The sequence below is a fragment of the Microcaecilia unicolor genome, chromosome 7, assembly GCF_901765095.1.
Source record: "Microcaecilia unicolor chromosome 7, aMicUni1.1, whole genome shotgun sequence".
Taxonomy (NCBI): domain Eukaryota; kingdom Metazoa; phylum Chordata; class Amphibia; order Gymnophiona; family Siphonopidae; genus Microcaecilia; species Microcaecilia unicolor.
Window position 1 is genome coordinate 15,531,062 of NC_044037.1, and position 17,445 is coordinate 15,548,506.

Sequence of the window (17,445 nt, forward strand, 5' to 3'; positions counted from 1 at the left end):
CCTGAAAAATTCCAGTAGCATGAAACACTTATATACAGCAATGTTTTTAACCTCTTGATATATATTGACATTTCCAGATAGAAAGTTAATTGTCACTATCGGACAAGAACTTCCCAACAGTTAGCATAGCCCTCTTCCTAAGTGTACACAAGAATATTTGAGAAACCCAAAATTCTTACCATCTGTTGCTTTGTAAGGACGTCATTATAGATGGCTTCCCGGCGTTTAATTTCCAGCTCTGCATTTGTCTTTGTACTCAGTGCCAAAGACTGAACCTGGGCCTCAGTCAGGTTTGGATTTTCCTTCCACTTAAAAAAACAAACAAAAAACACCCCAATTACATCAATTAGCCATGCTGCATGAACAGGCGTTCTGAAAAAAAGGTTGCTGTGCTTAGGATAGCTGCAGTTCAGGTTCCTGATCAGGATTATGGAAAATATCACAATTATTCATTCTTTGAATGTCCTTACAATGGGTACATAAGTATTGCCATACTGGGAAAGACCAAAGGTCCATCATCCTGTTTCCAATAGTGGCCAATCCAAGTCACAAATACCTCGCAAGATCCCAAAAAAGTACAAAATATTTTATACTGCTTATCCCAGAAATAGTGGATTTTCCCCAAGTTCATTTAATAATGGTCTATGGACTTTTCCTTTAGGAAGCCGTCCAAACCTTTTTAAAACTCCGTTAAGCTAACAGCCTTTACCACATTCTCTGACAACGAATTCCATTGTTTAATTACATGTTGAGTGAAGAAAAGTTTTCTCCGATTCGTTTTAAATTTACTACATTGTAGCTTCATTGCATGCCCCCTAGTCCTAGTATTTTTGGAAAGCATAAACAGATGCGTTCAACTCCACTCATTATTTTATAGACCTCTATCATATCTCCCCTCAGTCTCCACAACTAAACATAATAATCCAGGTTTAGGGTGCAGTGGAATGATACCTTGCCAGTAATTTTATAAGAATACTACCTCCCTTTTCCTATTACTGATACTTCTCTTTATGTGCTAGAACATACTGTTAAGACTTAATCAGGCTTTAATTTTCCTTTTGATAATTAGTCAGGTGGGGTTGAATACCAAATATATGCAACAACAAAAAAATATATATGATTTTACACATTTTGCACCGTAACACAGATTACAAACCCAAAACTATTTAAAACTTTTTTTTACACCATTCCCAGTGTCCTGACCATCATAGATGCCATGTTCTAATAAAGATGTTTCTTATAAAGAGCAGAACATTTGAAGTAATTTGAGTTGCTTTACCTTTTTCTAGTGTGAATTCAACTGACATCATTCTGAGGAGTTATACAGTGAATGATACATACCTGTAGCAGGTGTTCTCCGAGGACAGCAGGCTGATTGTTCTCACGACTGGGGTGACGTCCGCGGCAGCCCCCACCAACCGGAAAAAAGCTTCGCGGGACGGTCGGCACGCAGGGCACGCCCACCGCGCATGCGCGGCCGTCTTCCCGCCCGTGCGCGACCGCTCCCGCCAGTTGAATGACTAGCAAAAGATGAAACACACAACTCCAAAGGGGAGGAGGGAGGGTAGGTGAGAACAATCAGCCTGCTGTCCTCGGAGAACACCTGCTACAGGTATGTATCATTCACTTTCTCCGAGGACAAGCAGGCTGCTTGTTCTCACGACTGGGGTATCCCTAGCTTTCAGGCTCACTCAAAACAAGAACCCAGGTCAATTGAACCTCGCAACGGCGAGGGTACAACAGAAATTGACCTACGAAGAACAACTAACTGAGAGTGCAGCCTGACCAGAATAAATTCGGGTCCTGGAGGGTGGAGTTGGATTTACACCCCAAACAGATTCTGCAGCACCGACTGCCCGAACCGACTGTCGCGTCGGGTATCCTGCTGGAGCAGTAATGTGATGTGAATGTGTGGACAGATGACCACGTCGCAGCCTTGCAAATCTCTTCAATAGTGGCTGACTTCAAGTGGGCCACTGACGCTGCCATGGCTCTAACACTATGAGCCGTGACATGACCCTCAAGAGCCAGCCCAGCCTGGGCGTAAGTGAAGGAAATGCAATCTGCTAGCCAATTGGAGATGGTGCGTTTCCCGACAGCGACCCCTAGCCTGTTAGGGTCGAAAGAAACAAACAATTGGGCGGACTGTCTGTGGGGCTGTGTCCGCTCCAAGTAGAAGGCCAATGCTCTCTTGCAGTCCAATGTGTGCAACTGACGTTCAGCAGGGCGGGTATGCGGCCTGGGGAAGAATGTTGGCAAGACAATTGACTGGTTAAGATGGAACTCCGACACCACCTTCGGCAGGAACTTTGGGTGGGTGCGGAGCACTACTCTGTTGTGATGAAATTTGGTATACGGGGCATGAGCTACCAGGGCTTGAAGCTCACTGACCCTACGAGCTGAAGTAACTGCCACCAAGAAAATGACCTTCCAGGTCAAGTACTTCAGATGGCAGGAATTCAGTGGCTCAAAAGGAGGTTTCATCAGCTGGGTGAGGACGACGTTGAGATCCCATGACACTGTGGGAGGCTTGATAGGGGGCTTTGACAAAAGCAAGCCTCGCATGAATCGAACGACTAAAGGCTCTCCAGAGATGGCTTTACCTTCCACACGATAATGGTAAGCACTAATCGCACTAAGGTGATTCCTTACTGAGTTGGTCTTGAGGCCAGACTCTGATAAGTGCAGAAGGTATTCAAGCAGGTTAAGTGCAGGGCAAAAACGAGGTTCTAGGGCCTTGCTCTCACACCAAACGACAAACCTCCTCCACTTGAAAAAGTAACTCTTTTTAGTGGAATCCTTCCTAGAGGCAAGCAAGACCCGGGAGACACCCTCAGACAGACCCAACGCAGCGAAGTCTACGCCCTCAACATCCAGGCCGTGAGAGCCAGGGATTGAAGGTTGGGGTGCAACAACGCTCCGTCGTTCTGCGAAATGAGAGTCGGAAAACACTCCAATCTCCACGGTTCTTCTGAGGACAACTCCAGAAGAAGAGGGAACCAGATCTGACGGGGCCAAAAGGGCGCTATCAGAATCATGGTGCCGCGGTCTTGCTTGAGCTTCAGTAAGGTCTTCCCCACCAAAGGTATGGGAGGATAAGCATACAGGAGGCCGGTCCCCCAATGAAGGAGAAAGGCATCTGACGCTAGCCTGCCGTGTGTCTGAAGTCTGGAACAGAACAGAGGCAGCTTGTGGTTGGTCTGAGAGGCGAAAAGATCCACCGAGGGGGTGCCCCACTCTCGGAAGATCTTGCGTACCACTCTGGAATGGAGCGACCACTCGTGCGGTTGCATGACTCTGCTCAGTCTGTCGGCCAGACTGTTGTTTACGCCTGCCAGGTACGTGGCTTGGAGGAGCATGCCAAACCGGCACGCCCAACGCCACATCTCGACGGCTTCCTGACACAGGGGGCGAGATCCGGTGCCCCCCTGCTTGTTGACGTAATACATTGCAACCTGATTGTCTGTCCGAAGTTGGATAATTTGGTAGGACAGCCGATCTCTGAAAGCCTTCAGTGCGTTCCAGATCGCTCGGAGCTCCAGGAGGTTGATCTGCAGATCCTTTTCCTGGAGGGACCACAGACCCTGGGTGTGAAGCCCATCGACATGAGCTCCCCACCCCAGGCGAGATGCATCCGTCGTCAGCACTTTCGAGGGCTGCGGAATTTGGAATGGACGTCCCAGGGTCAAATTGGTCCGGATGGTCCACCAGAGCAGTGAAGTGCGGCAACTGGTGGAGAGGCGGATGACATCTTCTAGATTCCCGGTGGCTTGGAACCACTGGGAAGCTAGGGTCCATTGAGCAGATCTCATGTGAAGACGAGCCATGGGAGTCACATGAACTGTGGAGGCCATATGACCCAGAAGTCTCAACATCTGCCGAGCTGTGACCTGCTGAGACGCTCTGGTCTGCGAAGCGAGGGACAGGAGGTTGTTGGCCCTCGCTTCGGGAAGGAAGGCCTGAGCCGTCTGGGTATTCAGCAGAGCTCCTATGAATTCCAGAGACTGGGTGGGCTGGAGATGGGACTTTGGGTAATTTATCACAAACCCCAGCAGCTCCAGGAGTTGAATAGTGCACTGCATGGACCGGAGGGCTCCTGCCTCCGAGGTGTTCTTGACCAGCCAATCGTCGAGATATGGGAACACGTGCACTCCCAGCCTGCGTAGGTACGCCGCCACCACCACGAGGCACTTTGTAAACACTCGTGGGGCGGAGGCGAGCCCAAAGGGCAGCACACAGTACTGAAAGTGTCGTGCGCCCAGGCGGAATCTGAGATACTGTCTGTGAGCTGGCAGTATCGGGATGTGAGTATATGCATCCTTTAAATCCAGGGAACATAGCCAATCGTTTTTCTGAATCATTGGCAGAAGGGTGCCCAAGGAAAGCATCCTGAACTTTTCTTTGACCAGGAATTTGTTCAGGCCTCTCAGGTCTAGGATGGGACGCATCCCCCCTGTTTTCTTTTCCACAAGGAAGTACCTGGAATAGAATCCCTGCCCTTCCTGTCCGGGTGGTACGGGCTCGACCGCATTGGCGCTGAGAAGGGCGGAGAGTTCCTCTGCAAGTACCTGCTTGTGATGGGAGCTGAAGGATTGAGCTCCCGGAGGACAATTTGGAGGCAGGGAGGTCAAATTCAGGGCGTATCCGCACCGCACTATTTGGAGAACCCACTGGTCGGAGGTTAAGAGAGGCCACCTTTGGTGAAAATATTTTAACCTCCCCCCGACCGGCAGATCGTCCGGTACGGACACTTTGAGGGCGGCTATGTTCCCGTGGATCCAGTCAAAAGCCCGTCCCTGGCTTTTGCTGTGGAGGCGCAGGGGGCTGCTTAGGCGCACGCTGTTGACGGGAACGAGCGCGCTGGGGCTGTCCCTGTGCCTGACGAGGCCTTCGGGCCGGCTGGTTGTACCTACGCTTTGCAAAAGAATAGGGTGCAGCCTGCCGGGCCCGGGAAAAACGTCCACCTGCTGAGGTGGATGCTGAAGGCGCCCGGTGGGAGAGCTTGTCGAGAGCGGTTTCCCGCTGATGCAGTTGGTCCACCATCTGCTCGACCTGCTCACCAAAAATGTTATCCCCCCGGCAAGGGACGTCGGCCAGTCTCTGCTGGGTGCGGTTGTCCAGGTCAGAGGCACGCAGCCATGAGAGCCTGCGCATCACTATACCTTGGGCCGCAGCACGAGATGCCACGTCACAGGTGTCATAGATACCCCTGGACAGGAACTTTCTGCACGCCTTCAGCTGCCTGACCACCTCCTGATAAGGCCTGGACTGCTCCGGCGGGAGCTTCTCGACCAGGTCCGCCAGTTGTTGCACATAGGTCCGCATGTGAATGCTCATATAGAGCAGGTATGACTGGATGCGGGTCACGAGCATGGAGGATTGGTAGGCCTTCCTCCCAAACGAGTCCAGAGTGCGAGACTCCCGCCCCGGGGGCGCCGAGGCGGTATCCCTCGAACTCCGTGCCCTCTTGAGAGCAGAATCCACGACCGCCGAGTCATGGGGCAATTGGGGCCGCATTAACTCTGGGTCGGAGTGGATCCTGTACTGGGACTCTGCTTTCTTGGGAATGGTGGGGTTAGTTAACGGTCGCACCCAGTTCCGAAGCAGTGTCTCCTTGAGGACATTGTGCAGCGGCACCGTGGAGGACTCTCTAGGTGGCGATGGATAGTCGAGGACCTCGAGCATCTCGGCCCTCGGCTCTTCCACAGAGACCACGGGGAAGGGAATGCTGATAGACATATCCCGCACAAAGGAGGCAAAGGAGAGGCTCTCGGGGGGTGAGAGCTTCCTCTCCGGTGAAGGCGTGGGGTCCGAGGGAAGGCCCGTAGACTCCTCTGAGGAGAAATATCTAGGGTCCTCCTCTTCCCCCCACGAGTCCTCATCCTCGGTATCGGACATAAGCTCATGTAGCTGAATCCTGAACCGGGCCCGGCTCGACGTCGAGGCACCGAGGTCTCGGTGTCGTCGAGCGGTGGACTCCCGCGCCGGCAGGGACGGAGCTCCCTCCATCGACGTCGACGGGGACTCCACCTGCGTGGCGGTCGAGACCGGCACCGCAAGCGGCGGCGGTGTCGACGGCCCCAGCGCCGGGCTAGAGCTCGCCGGCGCCACAGTCATCGGCGCCGAGGGCGCAAGCACCCCCTGCGCCGGCACAGCCTGGCGCATCAGCCCTTCCAGGATCCCCGGAAGGATGGCTCTGAGGCACTCGTCCAGGCCCGCTGCCGGGAAAGGCGGTGGGGCCGGTAGGGGTGTCGGCGCCAGAAGCTGCTGGGGGCCAGGAGACGGCACCGAGGTGCCGGAACCCCGACGCGTCGGTACCTCCACAACCGACGGAGACCTCTCCTCTCGACGATGACGCTTCGGCGTCGCCTCCTCTCCGATATCCGGATGCACCGAGGGCGACCGGTGACGACGCTTCTTATCTTTCTTACGATGCCCGTCACCGGCGCCGGAAGGCATGGAGGAGGAGGAGGTCGATCCCCCTCGGTCTCGAGGTACCGGGTCAGACAGGGTTCGGTCCCGTGGCCCACGAGCTGAGGGAGTGACCGGGGCCGACTGCCCACGCGGCCTCTCACCCCCACTCTCACCGGAGGACCGGTGGGCCGACGGGACCTGTTCTCCTGGGGTCGCTGCCATCGGTGCCGATGTCTCGGGCATCGATACCGGTTCCGAAGGGCCGGGCGTCGATACCGATGCCTTCGAGGTCGACGTCGAGGGGCCGGCGCAAGTTCCAAAAAGACGGTCCCGCAGAACTTGCCTCGCAACCTGAGTCCGTTTCCGGAGACCGAGACACAGAGAACACGACTTGATATTGTGCTCCGGCCCGAGGCACTGGAGGCACCAAGCGTGGGTGTCGGTCTGCGAGATCGGCCGGCCGCAGCGACCACACTTTTTAAATCCACTCGGGACCTTCGAGGACATCGACGGAAAAATCGCGTCGGCGAAGTCAAAGTCGTCAATGGTGGCTGAAATCACACCACGAAAAGGAAAACGACCGTGCGGCCACTAGGCCGCCATGCAGCGTCCCCGCTGGAAGCGAGGGAAAAAGGGAGCGCGTGCTCCACACGCGCAGGGTTTCTTTTTTTTTTTTTTTTTTTTTTTAAAAGAAACCGGACGGTAACTAAACGTAAATAAACAAAGAAAGAACACGATCGGCGTAAACGCGATCGAAAATCCGGCGGCTGAATCAGAGAGAGCAGCGGGGCACGACTCTCTCCAGACGCGGAAAAAAAGGAACTGGCGGGAGCGGTCGCGCACGGGCGGGAAGACGGCCGCGCATGCGCGGTGGGCGTGCCCTGCGTGCCGACCGTCCCGCGAAGCTTTTTTCCGGTTGGTGGGGGCTGCCGCGGACGTCACCCCAGTCGTGAGAACAAGCAGCCTGCTTGTCCTCGGAGAATTAACTAATCCCTAGCCTACTCTAGTCTACTCTAGCCTATAGTGAATACTTTAATAGTCTGCTGTATCTGTCTGACCCACCATTTTGGTAACTTCAAAGTACATAAATTTGACCATGTTCTCCCCCCTATAAAACATGTTGTCTGGGGTCATCTACTCTATTGTTTTTAAGATACTGCCCTTATCCTTTTCTTTAAAAGTGTTTCCATAAATTGGACCACTACCAATGCTTGACTGAGAGACCTATAATTCCTGCCTTCCTCTTATTCCCACTTGTATGGATCCAGGCTAAATGCCCTCTACTTTCAACCGTGTTACTGCTAATATTTTAAGCAACTCCTCCTCTGTAAATACGATGTGCTCATTTCACATCTACTTCTGTCCAAGTCCACTGGTTTGCCAAGACTATATGGAGGAGGAGGAGGACGGTGATCCATTTACTTTCTTCTAGTTGCTCATGTGCCTTTGATAACCATACATACAAGGCTGAGTGTGATTTCCTCTTTTTCATATTATATATATATATATATATATATATAGAGAGAGAGAGAGAGAGAGAGAGAGAGAGAGAGAGAGATACAGTGCACTCCATTTAAGTGCACGTCAGATAAGCGCATGCTCTGCTTAACTGCATGTCGTACTTCACTCCCGTTTTTGGCGCCATCAATTTCTATGGGGACAAACTTCGGTTTAGCGCACCACTGATAAGTGCAAGATTCGCTTAGCTTACATGCATGGTTTAAGACCGCTCCTAACATAGTAACATAGTAGATGACGGCAGAAAAAGACCTGCACAGTCCATCCAGTCTGCCCAACAAGATAAACTCACATGTGCTACTTTTTGTGTATACCTTACCTTGATTTGTACCTGTCCTTTTCAGGGCACAGACCGTGTAAGTCTGCCCAGCACTATCCCCGCCTCCCAACCACCAGTCCCGCCTCCCACCACCGGCTCTGGCACAGACCGTATAAGTCTGCCCAGCACCATCTCCGTCTCCCGCCACTGGCTTTGCCACCCAATCTCGTCTAAGCTCTTTAGGATCCATTCCTTCTGAACAGGATTCCTTTATGTTTATCCCACGCATGTTTGAATTCCGTTACCGTTTTCGTTTCCACCACCTCCGTGGGAGGGCATTCCAAGCATCCACTACTCTCTCTGTGAAAAAATACTTACTGACATTTTTCTTGAGTCTGCCCCCCTTCAATCTCATTTCATGTCCTCTCATTCTACTGCCTTCGCATCTCCGGAAAAGGTTAGTTTGCAGATTAATACCTTTCAAATATTTGAACGTCTGTATCATATCACACCTGTTTCTCTTTTCCTCCAGAGTATACATTGTTCAGGTCCACAAGTCTCTCCTCATACGTCTTGTAACGCAAATCCCATACCATTCTCCTCTGCAGGAAAGACTCCGCATAAGCATGCGCACGGAATATGGAAGCCGATTGGCGCCTGACAACCAACGTGCTTTCAAATTTACCGCCCCTTTAACTGCCACAGGCAGAATAAGCGAAAGAATGTTGTTAGAGTGTACACTGGGGTCGTCGTCAAGGCGGAACTGTAAGACTTTAACACTGGCTGAACGAATGGTTCTTAAAAAATTAGAAAACAAAGTCAAGCATCTATCGCTAAAGAATATGGTGTCAATCCCAGTCAAATTTCACACATCATGAATCAGAAAGACCAGCTTCTGGAAGATTGGGAAAACAACACAAATCCACAACGGAAACATAAAAGAGGGGGGAAAGCTGAGGAGGTAGAAGATGCTCTTCTTCGGTGGTTTTCTCAAGTCAGGAGCAGACAGTTTCCTGTCAGTGGTCCACTGCTTATGGAGAAAGCTTATCAGCTAGCTGAAAGTCTTGGACTAACTGAATTCAAAGCCACTGTTGGAAGGTTGGAAAGATGGAAGGAGAGGAACAACATAAAATTCAAGTAACAGCATGGTGAAAAACAAGACGCTGATGACTTTGGTGCTGAAAATTGAGTTGTTTCAGTTCTTCCTACCATCTTGAATGAGTTTGCACTTCATGACATTTTCAATGCTGACGAAAACGGACTCTACTGGCGAGCGATTCCTGATGGAACACTCGCATTCAAACAAGCTGAAACTACAGGAAGTAAAACGTTGAAGGACCGAATGACGATCCTCCTTTGCTGCAATATAGATGGGAGTGAGAAGTTGGAACCTCTCGTCACTGGAAAGAGCAAACAGCCCCGTTGCTTCAAGAATGTTAAGTGACTTCCTGTGTCATACGAGGCTAACACAAATTCATGGATGACTGGGGAAATTTGGAAGCAGTGGCTAAAGAACTTAGACACTAGAATGCGGGCACAAAAAGCGTCAGATTTTGTTGCTTTGTGATAATTGTGCTGCACACAGGGATGATGTCAGGCTGTCTAACCTCAAGGTGGTCTTGCTGCCACCAAACACTACCTCTCTGATCCAACCTATGGATCAGGGCATAATAGCCAATTTCAAACAACATTATCGGGTTCTCGTGCTACGTCGTCTGATGAGCGTTATGGATGGCCAGACTGGCAAAGATAAACGTGCTGTTGAACTGGCTTGTAATCTATCACTGTTGGATTCCCTACATATGCAGAAAGAAGCCTGGAATTCATGTTACACAGGCAACCATTGTGAACTGCTACAACCGGGCAAGCTTTAAGGTTGTGGAGAGGGACGAAACAGATGCAGCTGTTCCAAATGCATCAGATGAACAGGTTATTGACATCCCAGCCACTGTTACTGAAGAGGAGTTTCATCGCTATGTAGCTGTTGATTACAATCTACAAACAGCTGACGACAGCACTGATGTCCAGATATATATATTTTTTTGTTACATTTGTACCCCGCGCTTTCCCACTCATGGCAGGCTCAATGCGGCTTACATGGGGCAATGGAGGGTTAAGTGACTTGCCCAGAGTCACAAGGAGCTGCCTGTGCCTGAAGTGGGAATCGAACTCAGTTCCTCAGGACCAAAGTCCACCACCCTAACCACTAGGCCACTCCTACACGCAGGCAACAACGGCTGATGATGAAACAGATGATGAAATGAGCAGCGAGGCACATGCTGATGAAATTCAACAACCTCCTCCTGTCACTTTTGCAAGAACACTGGAGAGTCTCAACACCGTGCGGTCCTATCTGGGTGCCACTGGATAGATGACAGTTATTACCGTCTGGCAGACATAGTCTATGGAACTCGCAGACACAAGAGTGTACAGAGGACTTTGACTGATTACTTCAAGTAAGCCTAACGTCAGTTAACGGAGACTGTATACTGTACGTATAACAGTACTGTACATATGTTTATCAGATGTCAAGCTTCTTTTTTGGGTCACAACGGTTAAGTGCAGGCTCCGGTTAACCGCATGTATTTCTTTGGTCCCAGACCCTTGCACTTAAGCGGATTGCACTGTATATAAATAAGTATCTTCGCTATATATATATAGTCCCATTCCCTTTCCCTATATATATATAGTGAAGATACTTACCTGTAGCAGGTATTCTTCGAAGACAGCAGGCTGATTGTTCTCACATGTGGGTCGATATCCACGTCAGCCCAGGAATCGTCATTTTGCAAGCAAAATACAAAAAAAGTTTTGCCAGTCTTCTGGTGTGCGTGCAGCGCGCACTGCACGGACTGATTTCCCACCCATCGCATGAGCGCGTTCCCTCAGTTAAATCAAAAAGCATCAAATAACTCCAAAGGGGAGGTGGGTGGGTTTGTGAGAAAAATCAGCTTGCTGTCCTTGGAGAATACTTGCTACAGGTAAGTATCTTCGCTTTCTCCGAGGACATGCAGGCTGCTTGTTCTCACATGTGTGGTATCCCTAGCAACCAGGCTCACTCAAAACAACGAACATTGGTCAATTGGGCCTCGCAACGGTGAGGACATAACTTAGATTGACCTGAAACCATAAACAACTAACTGAGAGTGCAGCCTGGAACAGAACAAAAATGGGTCTAGGGGGGTGGAGTTGGATCCTAAGTCCCAAACAGATTCTGCAGCACCGACTGCCCAAACTGACTGTCACGTCAGCTATCCTGCTGAAGGCAATAATGAGATGTGAATGTGTGGACTGAAGACCACGTCGCAGCCTTGCAAATCTCTTCAATAGTGGCTGACTTCAAGTGGGCCACTGACGCTGCCATGGCTCTAACACTATGAGCCGTGACATGACCCTCAAGAGTCAGCCCAGCTTGGGCATAAGTAAAGGAAATGCAATCTGCTAGCCAATTGGAAATGGTGCATTTCCTGACAGAGACTCCCCTCTTATTGGGGTCAAATGATACAAACATTTAGGCGGACTGTCTGAAGGGGCTGGTCCGCTCCACATAAAAGGCCAATGCTCTCTTGCAGTCCAATGTATGCAACTGACGTTCAGCAGGGCGGGTATGAGGACAGGGAAAAAATGTTGGCAAGACAACTGACTGGTTCAGATGGAACTCCAATACCACCTTTGGCAAGCACTTAGGGTGAGTGCGAAGGACTACTCTGTTATGATGAAATTTAGTATAGGGAGCAAGGGCTACCAAGGCTTGAAGCTCATTGACTCTACGAGCTGAAGTAACAGCCACCAAGAAAATGACCTCCCAGGTCAAGTACTTCAGATGGCAGGAATTCAGTGGCTCAAAAGGAGGCTTCATCCGCTGGGTGAGAACGACGTTGAGATCCCAAGATGCTATTGGAGGTTTGACAGGGTACTTTGACAAAAGCAAACCTCTCATGAAGCAAACAACTAAAGGCTGTACAGAGATAGGCCGACCTTCTACACATTGATGGTAAGCACTAATTGCACTAAGATGAACCCTTACGGAGTTGGTCTTGAGACCAGACTCTGACAAATGTAGAAGGTTCTCAAGCAGGGTCTGTGTAGGACAAGAGCGAGGATCTAGGGCCTTGCTGTCTCACCAGACGACAAACCTCCTCCATTTGAAAGAATAACTCGGGAGGATCCAAGATGGCTTCCAGACTGGACTTGTGTGTGTGAGCTCTGGAGATTTTCTGACTTGGACTTGTGCCACGGAGCGCTCCCCAAAGAAATGGGGAAGAGAAAAGGAAAAACTGTGGCTCCTACCTCCTCGAGCACAGTTTTGGGTCCCGCTATGTCGCAATCCACGTTAGAAAACTTTGGTATCCGACCACCGGGATCGAGGGATCTTGCCTCTAGTGCTTCCGTATTACCATCAACGGAACACAATGCAGAGGGAGTAACTCCGAGCCCTCCGACTGGTCTGACCCCGCCACAACCCGGAAGGAAAGCGGGAGCTGAGAATGGGTCGACTGAACAGGCGTCCGAAGTGGGTGACCTGTCGTCAGCGATGGGAGGTCCAGCCTTTGCTTCAACTCCAGGTACTGTTACAGCGGAAAGGGGATATTTGCCCCTAGCCTTAACCCAAGAAGAGATATTCTCTGGGTTAGGAGGTGGTGTGGAAAAACCAGCAATTGTCACTATGGACACGATCTGGGAAGCCATACAAGAGGTAAATGTATCCCTCCAACGCATATTTAATTATACCCAGACTGAAATAAGACAATTAAATGAAAAAAAAACTGATCAGTTAGCCACTAGAGTTGAAACTCACCAAGTTGAAATGCAAACTTTTGATTCTAACTTTAAATTAATGCAAACTACAGTGGCGACGGTCATAAAAGAAAATAAAATCCAAGCATGAAAGATGGAATATATAGAAAATCAGTATAAGAGGGCTAATCTCAGGATTCTGAGTTTTCCAATTTCACCATTTATATTACCAACAGAACTTAAAAAAAAATATTTTCTGGAAGTTCTGGACATTCCTGTAGAAAGTCACCCTTTAGTGACTAGAATGCAATATCTTAAAAAACCTACACCTGTGACAACAGTTCCAGAAACTCCACAAGACAATTTAACTGATTTTCTAGAACGATCTGAAATTCCAGATCGAGCAACTTTACTTGCTAAGTTTGCATTGGAGACGGACAAAAATTTAATTTTGCGTTCTTATTTCAGAAAAATGAATGCTATTTTCATGAGTGGGAAAATTCGAATCTTTCCAGATTTAGCCAAAGAAACTCAGGCCAGGAGAAGGGAATTATTGGTATTTAAACCAAGATTCCTTTCTCTGGGAGGTACTTTTATTCTTCGATACCCATGCAGATAAATAGAGTTAATTACCTTTTTTTTCTGTCCTATGAAAATACGAGATTTCATTATAGCTAGGGAGAGTATGCGGGATGTCCCTGAGATGGCATCTCCCAGTTAATTGTACTGTCTATGCTGCAAGACCCTGATATCCTTCCAGTCTATATGTGATAAGAAAATGTTAAGTTCTTAAAATTTTGTTTCCTATTCTTGGATCCTTCCTTTGTGGACAAAATAATAAGGAGTGTTTCATTGTTTTAGAATGCTTAAATTTATGTTTTAAATTCTTATACATTTTGATGTATTATTATTATCATGATGTAAATTATTGAAAAGCTATAAAAAAAAAAAAGAAAGAAAGAATAACTCCTCTTAGTGGAATCTTTCCTGGAAGCAAGCAAGACTCGGGAGACACCCTCAGAAAGACCCAAAAGGCGAACTCTACGCCCTCAACATCCACGCCGTGAGAGCCAGAGACTGAAGGTTGGGATGCAGAAGCGCCCCTTTGTTCTGAGTTATGAGGATCGAAAAACACTCCAATCTCCATGGTTCTTCGGAGGATAATTCTAGAAGAAGAGGGAACCAAATCTGACGCGGCCAGAAAGGAGCAATCAGAATCATGGTTCCCCGGTCTTGCTTGAGTTTCAGCAGAGTCTTCCCCACAAGAGGTATGGGAGGATATGCATACAGAAGATCCTTCCCCCAGTGAAGGAGCAAAGCATCTGACGCTAGTCTGTCATGGGCCTGTAGTCTGGAACAGAACTGAGGGACCTTGATATTGAGCTGAGTGGCAAAAAGATCCACCAAGGGGGTGCGCCCCACACTTAAAGATCTTGCGCACCACACGCGAGTTGAGCGACCACTCGTGAGATTGCATGATCCTGCTCAATCTGTCGACCAAACTGTTGTTTACGCCTGCCAGATAAGTGGCTTGGAAAAACATACCTCGATGATGAGCCCAAAGCCACATCTGGACGGCCTCCTGACACAAGGGGCGAGATCCGGTGCCCCCTTGCTTGTTGACATAGTACATGGCAACCTGGTTGTCTGTCTGAATTTGGATAATTTGGTTGGATAGCCGATCTCTGAAATGCTTTAGAGCGTTCCAGAATGCTCGCAACTCCAGAAGATTGATCTGAAGACCTGATTCCTGGAGGGACCAAGGTCCTTGAGTGTGAAGCCCATCTACATGCGCTCCCCACCCCAGGAGAGATGCATCCGTTGTCAGCCCTTTCTTTGGCTGAGGAATTTGGAATGGGTGTCCCAAGGTCAAATTGGATCAAATGGTCCACCACTGAAGAGAGTTGCAAAACCCGATGGACAATTGGATCACATCCTCTAGATTCCCTGCAGCTTGATACCACTGGGAAGCTAGGGTCCACTGAGCTGATCTCATATGAAGGCGTGCCATGGGAGTCACATGAACTGTGGAGGCCATGTGGCCGAGAAGTCTCCAACATCTGCTGAGCCGTGATCTGTTGAGACGCTCTGACCACAGAAATGAGAGACAAAAGATTGTCCACCCTCGCCTTGGGAAGATAGGCCTGAGCTGTCGTTGAGTCCAACAGAGCTCCTATGAATTCTAGTCTTTGAACTGGAAGGAGATGAGACTTTGGGTAATTTAAAACAAACCCGAGTAGCTCCAGGAGTTGAATAGTCATCTGCATGGACTGTAGAGCTCCTGGCTCCGAGGTGCTCTTCACCAGCCAATCGTCGAGGTAAGAGAAAACACACACTCCCAGTCTGCATAGCGACGCTGCGACCACTGCCAGGCATTTTGTAAAGACTCGGGGGGCCGAGGCCAGGTCAAATGGCAGCACACAATACTGGAAGTGTTGTGTTCCGAGACGAAATCGAAGATACTTCCTGTGAGCTGGAACTATCGGAATGTGGGTGTAAGCATCCTTTAAGTCCAGAGACCATAGCCAATCGTCTTTCTGAATCATGGGAAGAAGGGTGCCCAGGGAAAGCATCCTGAACTTTTCTCGGACCAGGAATTTCATCAGGGCCCTTAGATCTAGGATGGGACGCATCTCCCCTGTTTTCTTTTGCACAAGGAAGTACCTGGAATAGAATCCCAGCCCTTCTTGCCCGGGTGGAATGGGCTCGACTGCATTGGTGCTGAGAAGGGCGGAGAGTTCCTCTGCAAGTACCTGCTTGTGCTGGGAGCTGAATGACTGAGCTCCTGGTGGGCAATTTGGAGGTGTAGAAGTCAAATTGAGGGCGTATCCTAACCGGACTATTTGAAGAACCCACTGGTCGGAGGTTATGAGAGGCCACCTTTGGTGAAAAAATGTTAACCTCCCCCCGACTGGTAAGTCGTCTGGTACACACACGTTTACAGCGGCTATGCTCATCTGGAGCCAGTCAAAAGCCCGTCCCTTGCTTTTGCTGGGGAGCTGCAGGGGCCCGTTTAGGCGCACGCTGTTGACGAGGATGAGCGCGCTGGGGCTGAGCCTGAGAAGGCTGTCAGGCAGGTGGAGTGTTCCTACACTTATTATAAGAATAGGGAACACTCCTCCTGCCCCTGAAAAAATGTCTACCAGTTGAGGTAGATGCTGAAGGCGCCCGGTGGGAGAGGTTGTCGAGGGCGGTGACCCGTTGGTTGAGCTGTTCTACAACCTGCTCGACCTTCTCGCCAAAAATGTTATCTCCCCGGCAAGGAACATCCGCAAGCCGCTGCTGGGTCCTACTTTCCAGGTCAGAGGCACGCAGCCATGAGAGTCTGCGCATCACTATATCTTGAGCAGCAGACCTGGATGCAACATCAGAAGTGTCATAAGCACCCCTGGACAGGAATTTACGACATGCCTTCAGCTGCCTGACCACCTTCTGAAAAGGCCTGGCGTGCTTCACAGGGAGCTTATCTACCAGGTCCGCCAGTTGCTTCACATTGTTCCACATATGAATGCCCGTGTAGAGCTGGTACGACTGAATCCTGGACACGAGCATGGAGGACTGGTAGGCCTTCCTCCCAAAGGAGTCGAGAGTTCTAGATTCCCGCCCCGGGGGCGCCGAGGCAAAATCTCTAGAACTGCCAGCTCTCTTTAGGGCAGAGTCCACAACCATAGAGTCTACTACTACTACTACTACTATTTAGCATTTCTATAGCGCTACAAGGCATACGCAGCGCTGCACAAACATAGAAGAAAGACAGTCCCTGCTCAAAGAGCTTACAATCTAATAGACAAAAAATAAATAAAGTAAGCAAATCAAATCAATTAATGTGAACGGGAAGGAAGAGAGGAGGGTAGGTGGAGGCGAGTGGTTACAAGTGGTTACGAGTCAAAAGCAATGTTAAAGAGGTGGGCTTTCAGTCTAGATTTAAAGGTGGCCAAGGATGGGGCAAGACGTAGGGGCTCAGGAAGTTTATTCCAGGCGTAGGGTGCAGCGAGACAGAAGGCGCGAAGTCTGGAGTTGGCAGTAGTGGAGAAGGGAACAGATAAGAAGGATTTATCCATGGAGCGGAGTGCACAGGAAGGGGTGTAGGGAAGGACGAGTGTGGAGAGATACTGGGGAGCAGCAGAGTGAATACATTTATAGGTTAGTAGAAGAAGTTTGAACAGGATGCGAAAACGGATAGGGAGCCAGTGAAGGGTCTTGAGGAGAGGGGTAGTATGAGTAAAGCGACCCTGGCGGAAGATGAGACGGGCAGCAGAGTTTTGAACCGACTGGAGAGGGGAAAGGTGACTAAGTGGGAGGCCAGCAAGAAGCAGATTGCAGTAGTCTAAACGAGAGGTGACAAGGGTGTGGATGAGGGTTTTGGTAGAGTGCTCGGAAAGAAAGTCGTGAGGTAACTGGGTCCTCATCAACTCAGGTTCTCCATGGACCCTATACTGGGACTCAATCTTCTTAGGGATGGTGGGATTAGTTAAGGGTTTCGTCCAGTTCCTAAGCAAAGTCTCCTTGAGAACCTT

At 49.7% G+C, this 17,445-nt stretch overlaps 1 protein-coding gene across 2 annotated transcripts in view; it reads right to left on the reverse strand.

Annotated features, from left to right (window-relative positions):
• ATRX (ATRX chromatin remodeler) overlaps positions 1 to 17,445 on the reverse strand; it is a 453,401-nt gene that overhangs the window by 15,197 nt on the left and 420,759 nt on the right. For both annotated transcript variants that reach the window (XM_030208839.1, XM_030208838.1), the window contains exon 34: positions 180 to 308. In XM_030208839.1, coding sequence (XP_030064699.1) covers positions 180 to 308 — 129 coding nt within the window. The remainder of the gene's footprint in view (positions 1 to 179; positions 309 to 17,445) is intronic.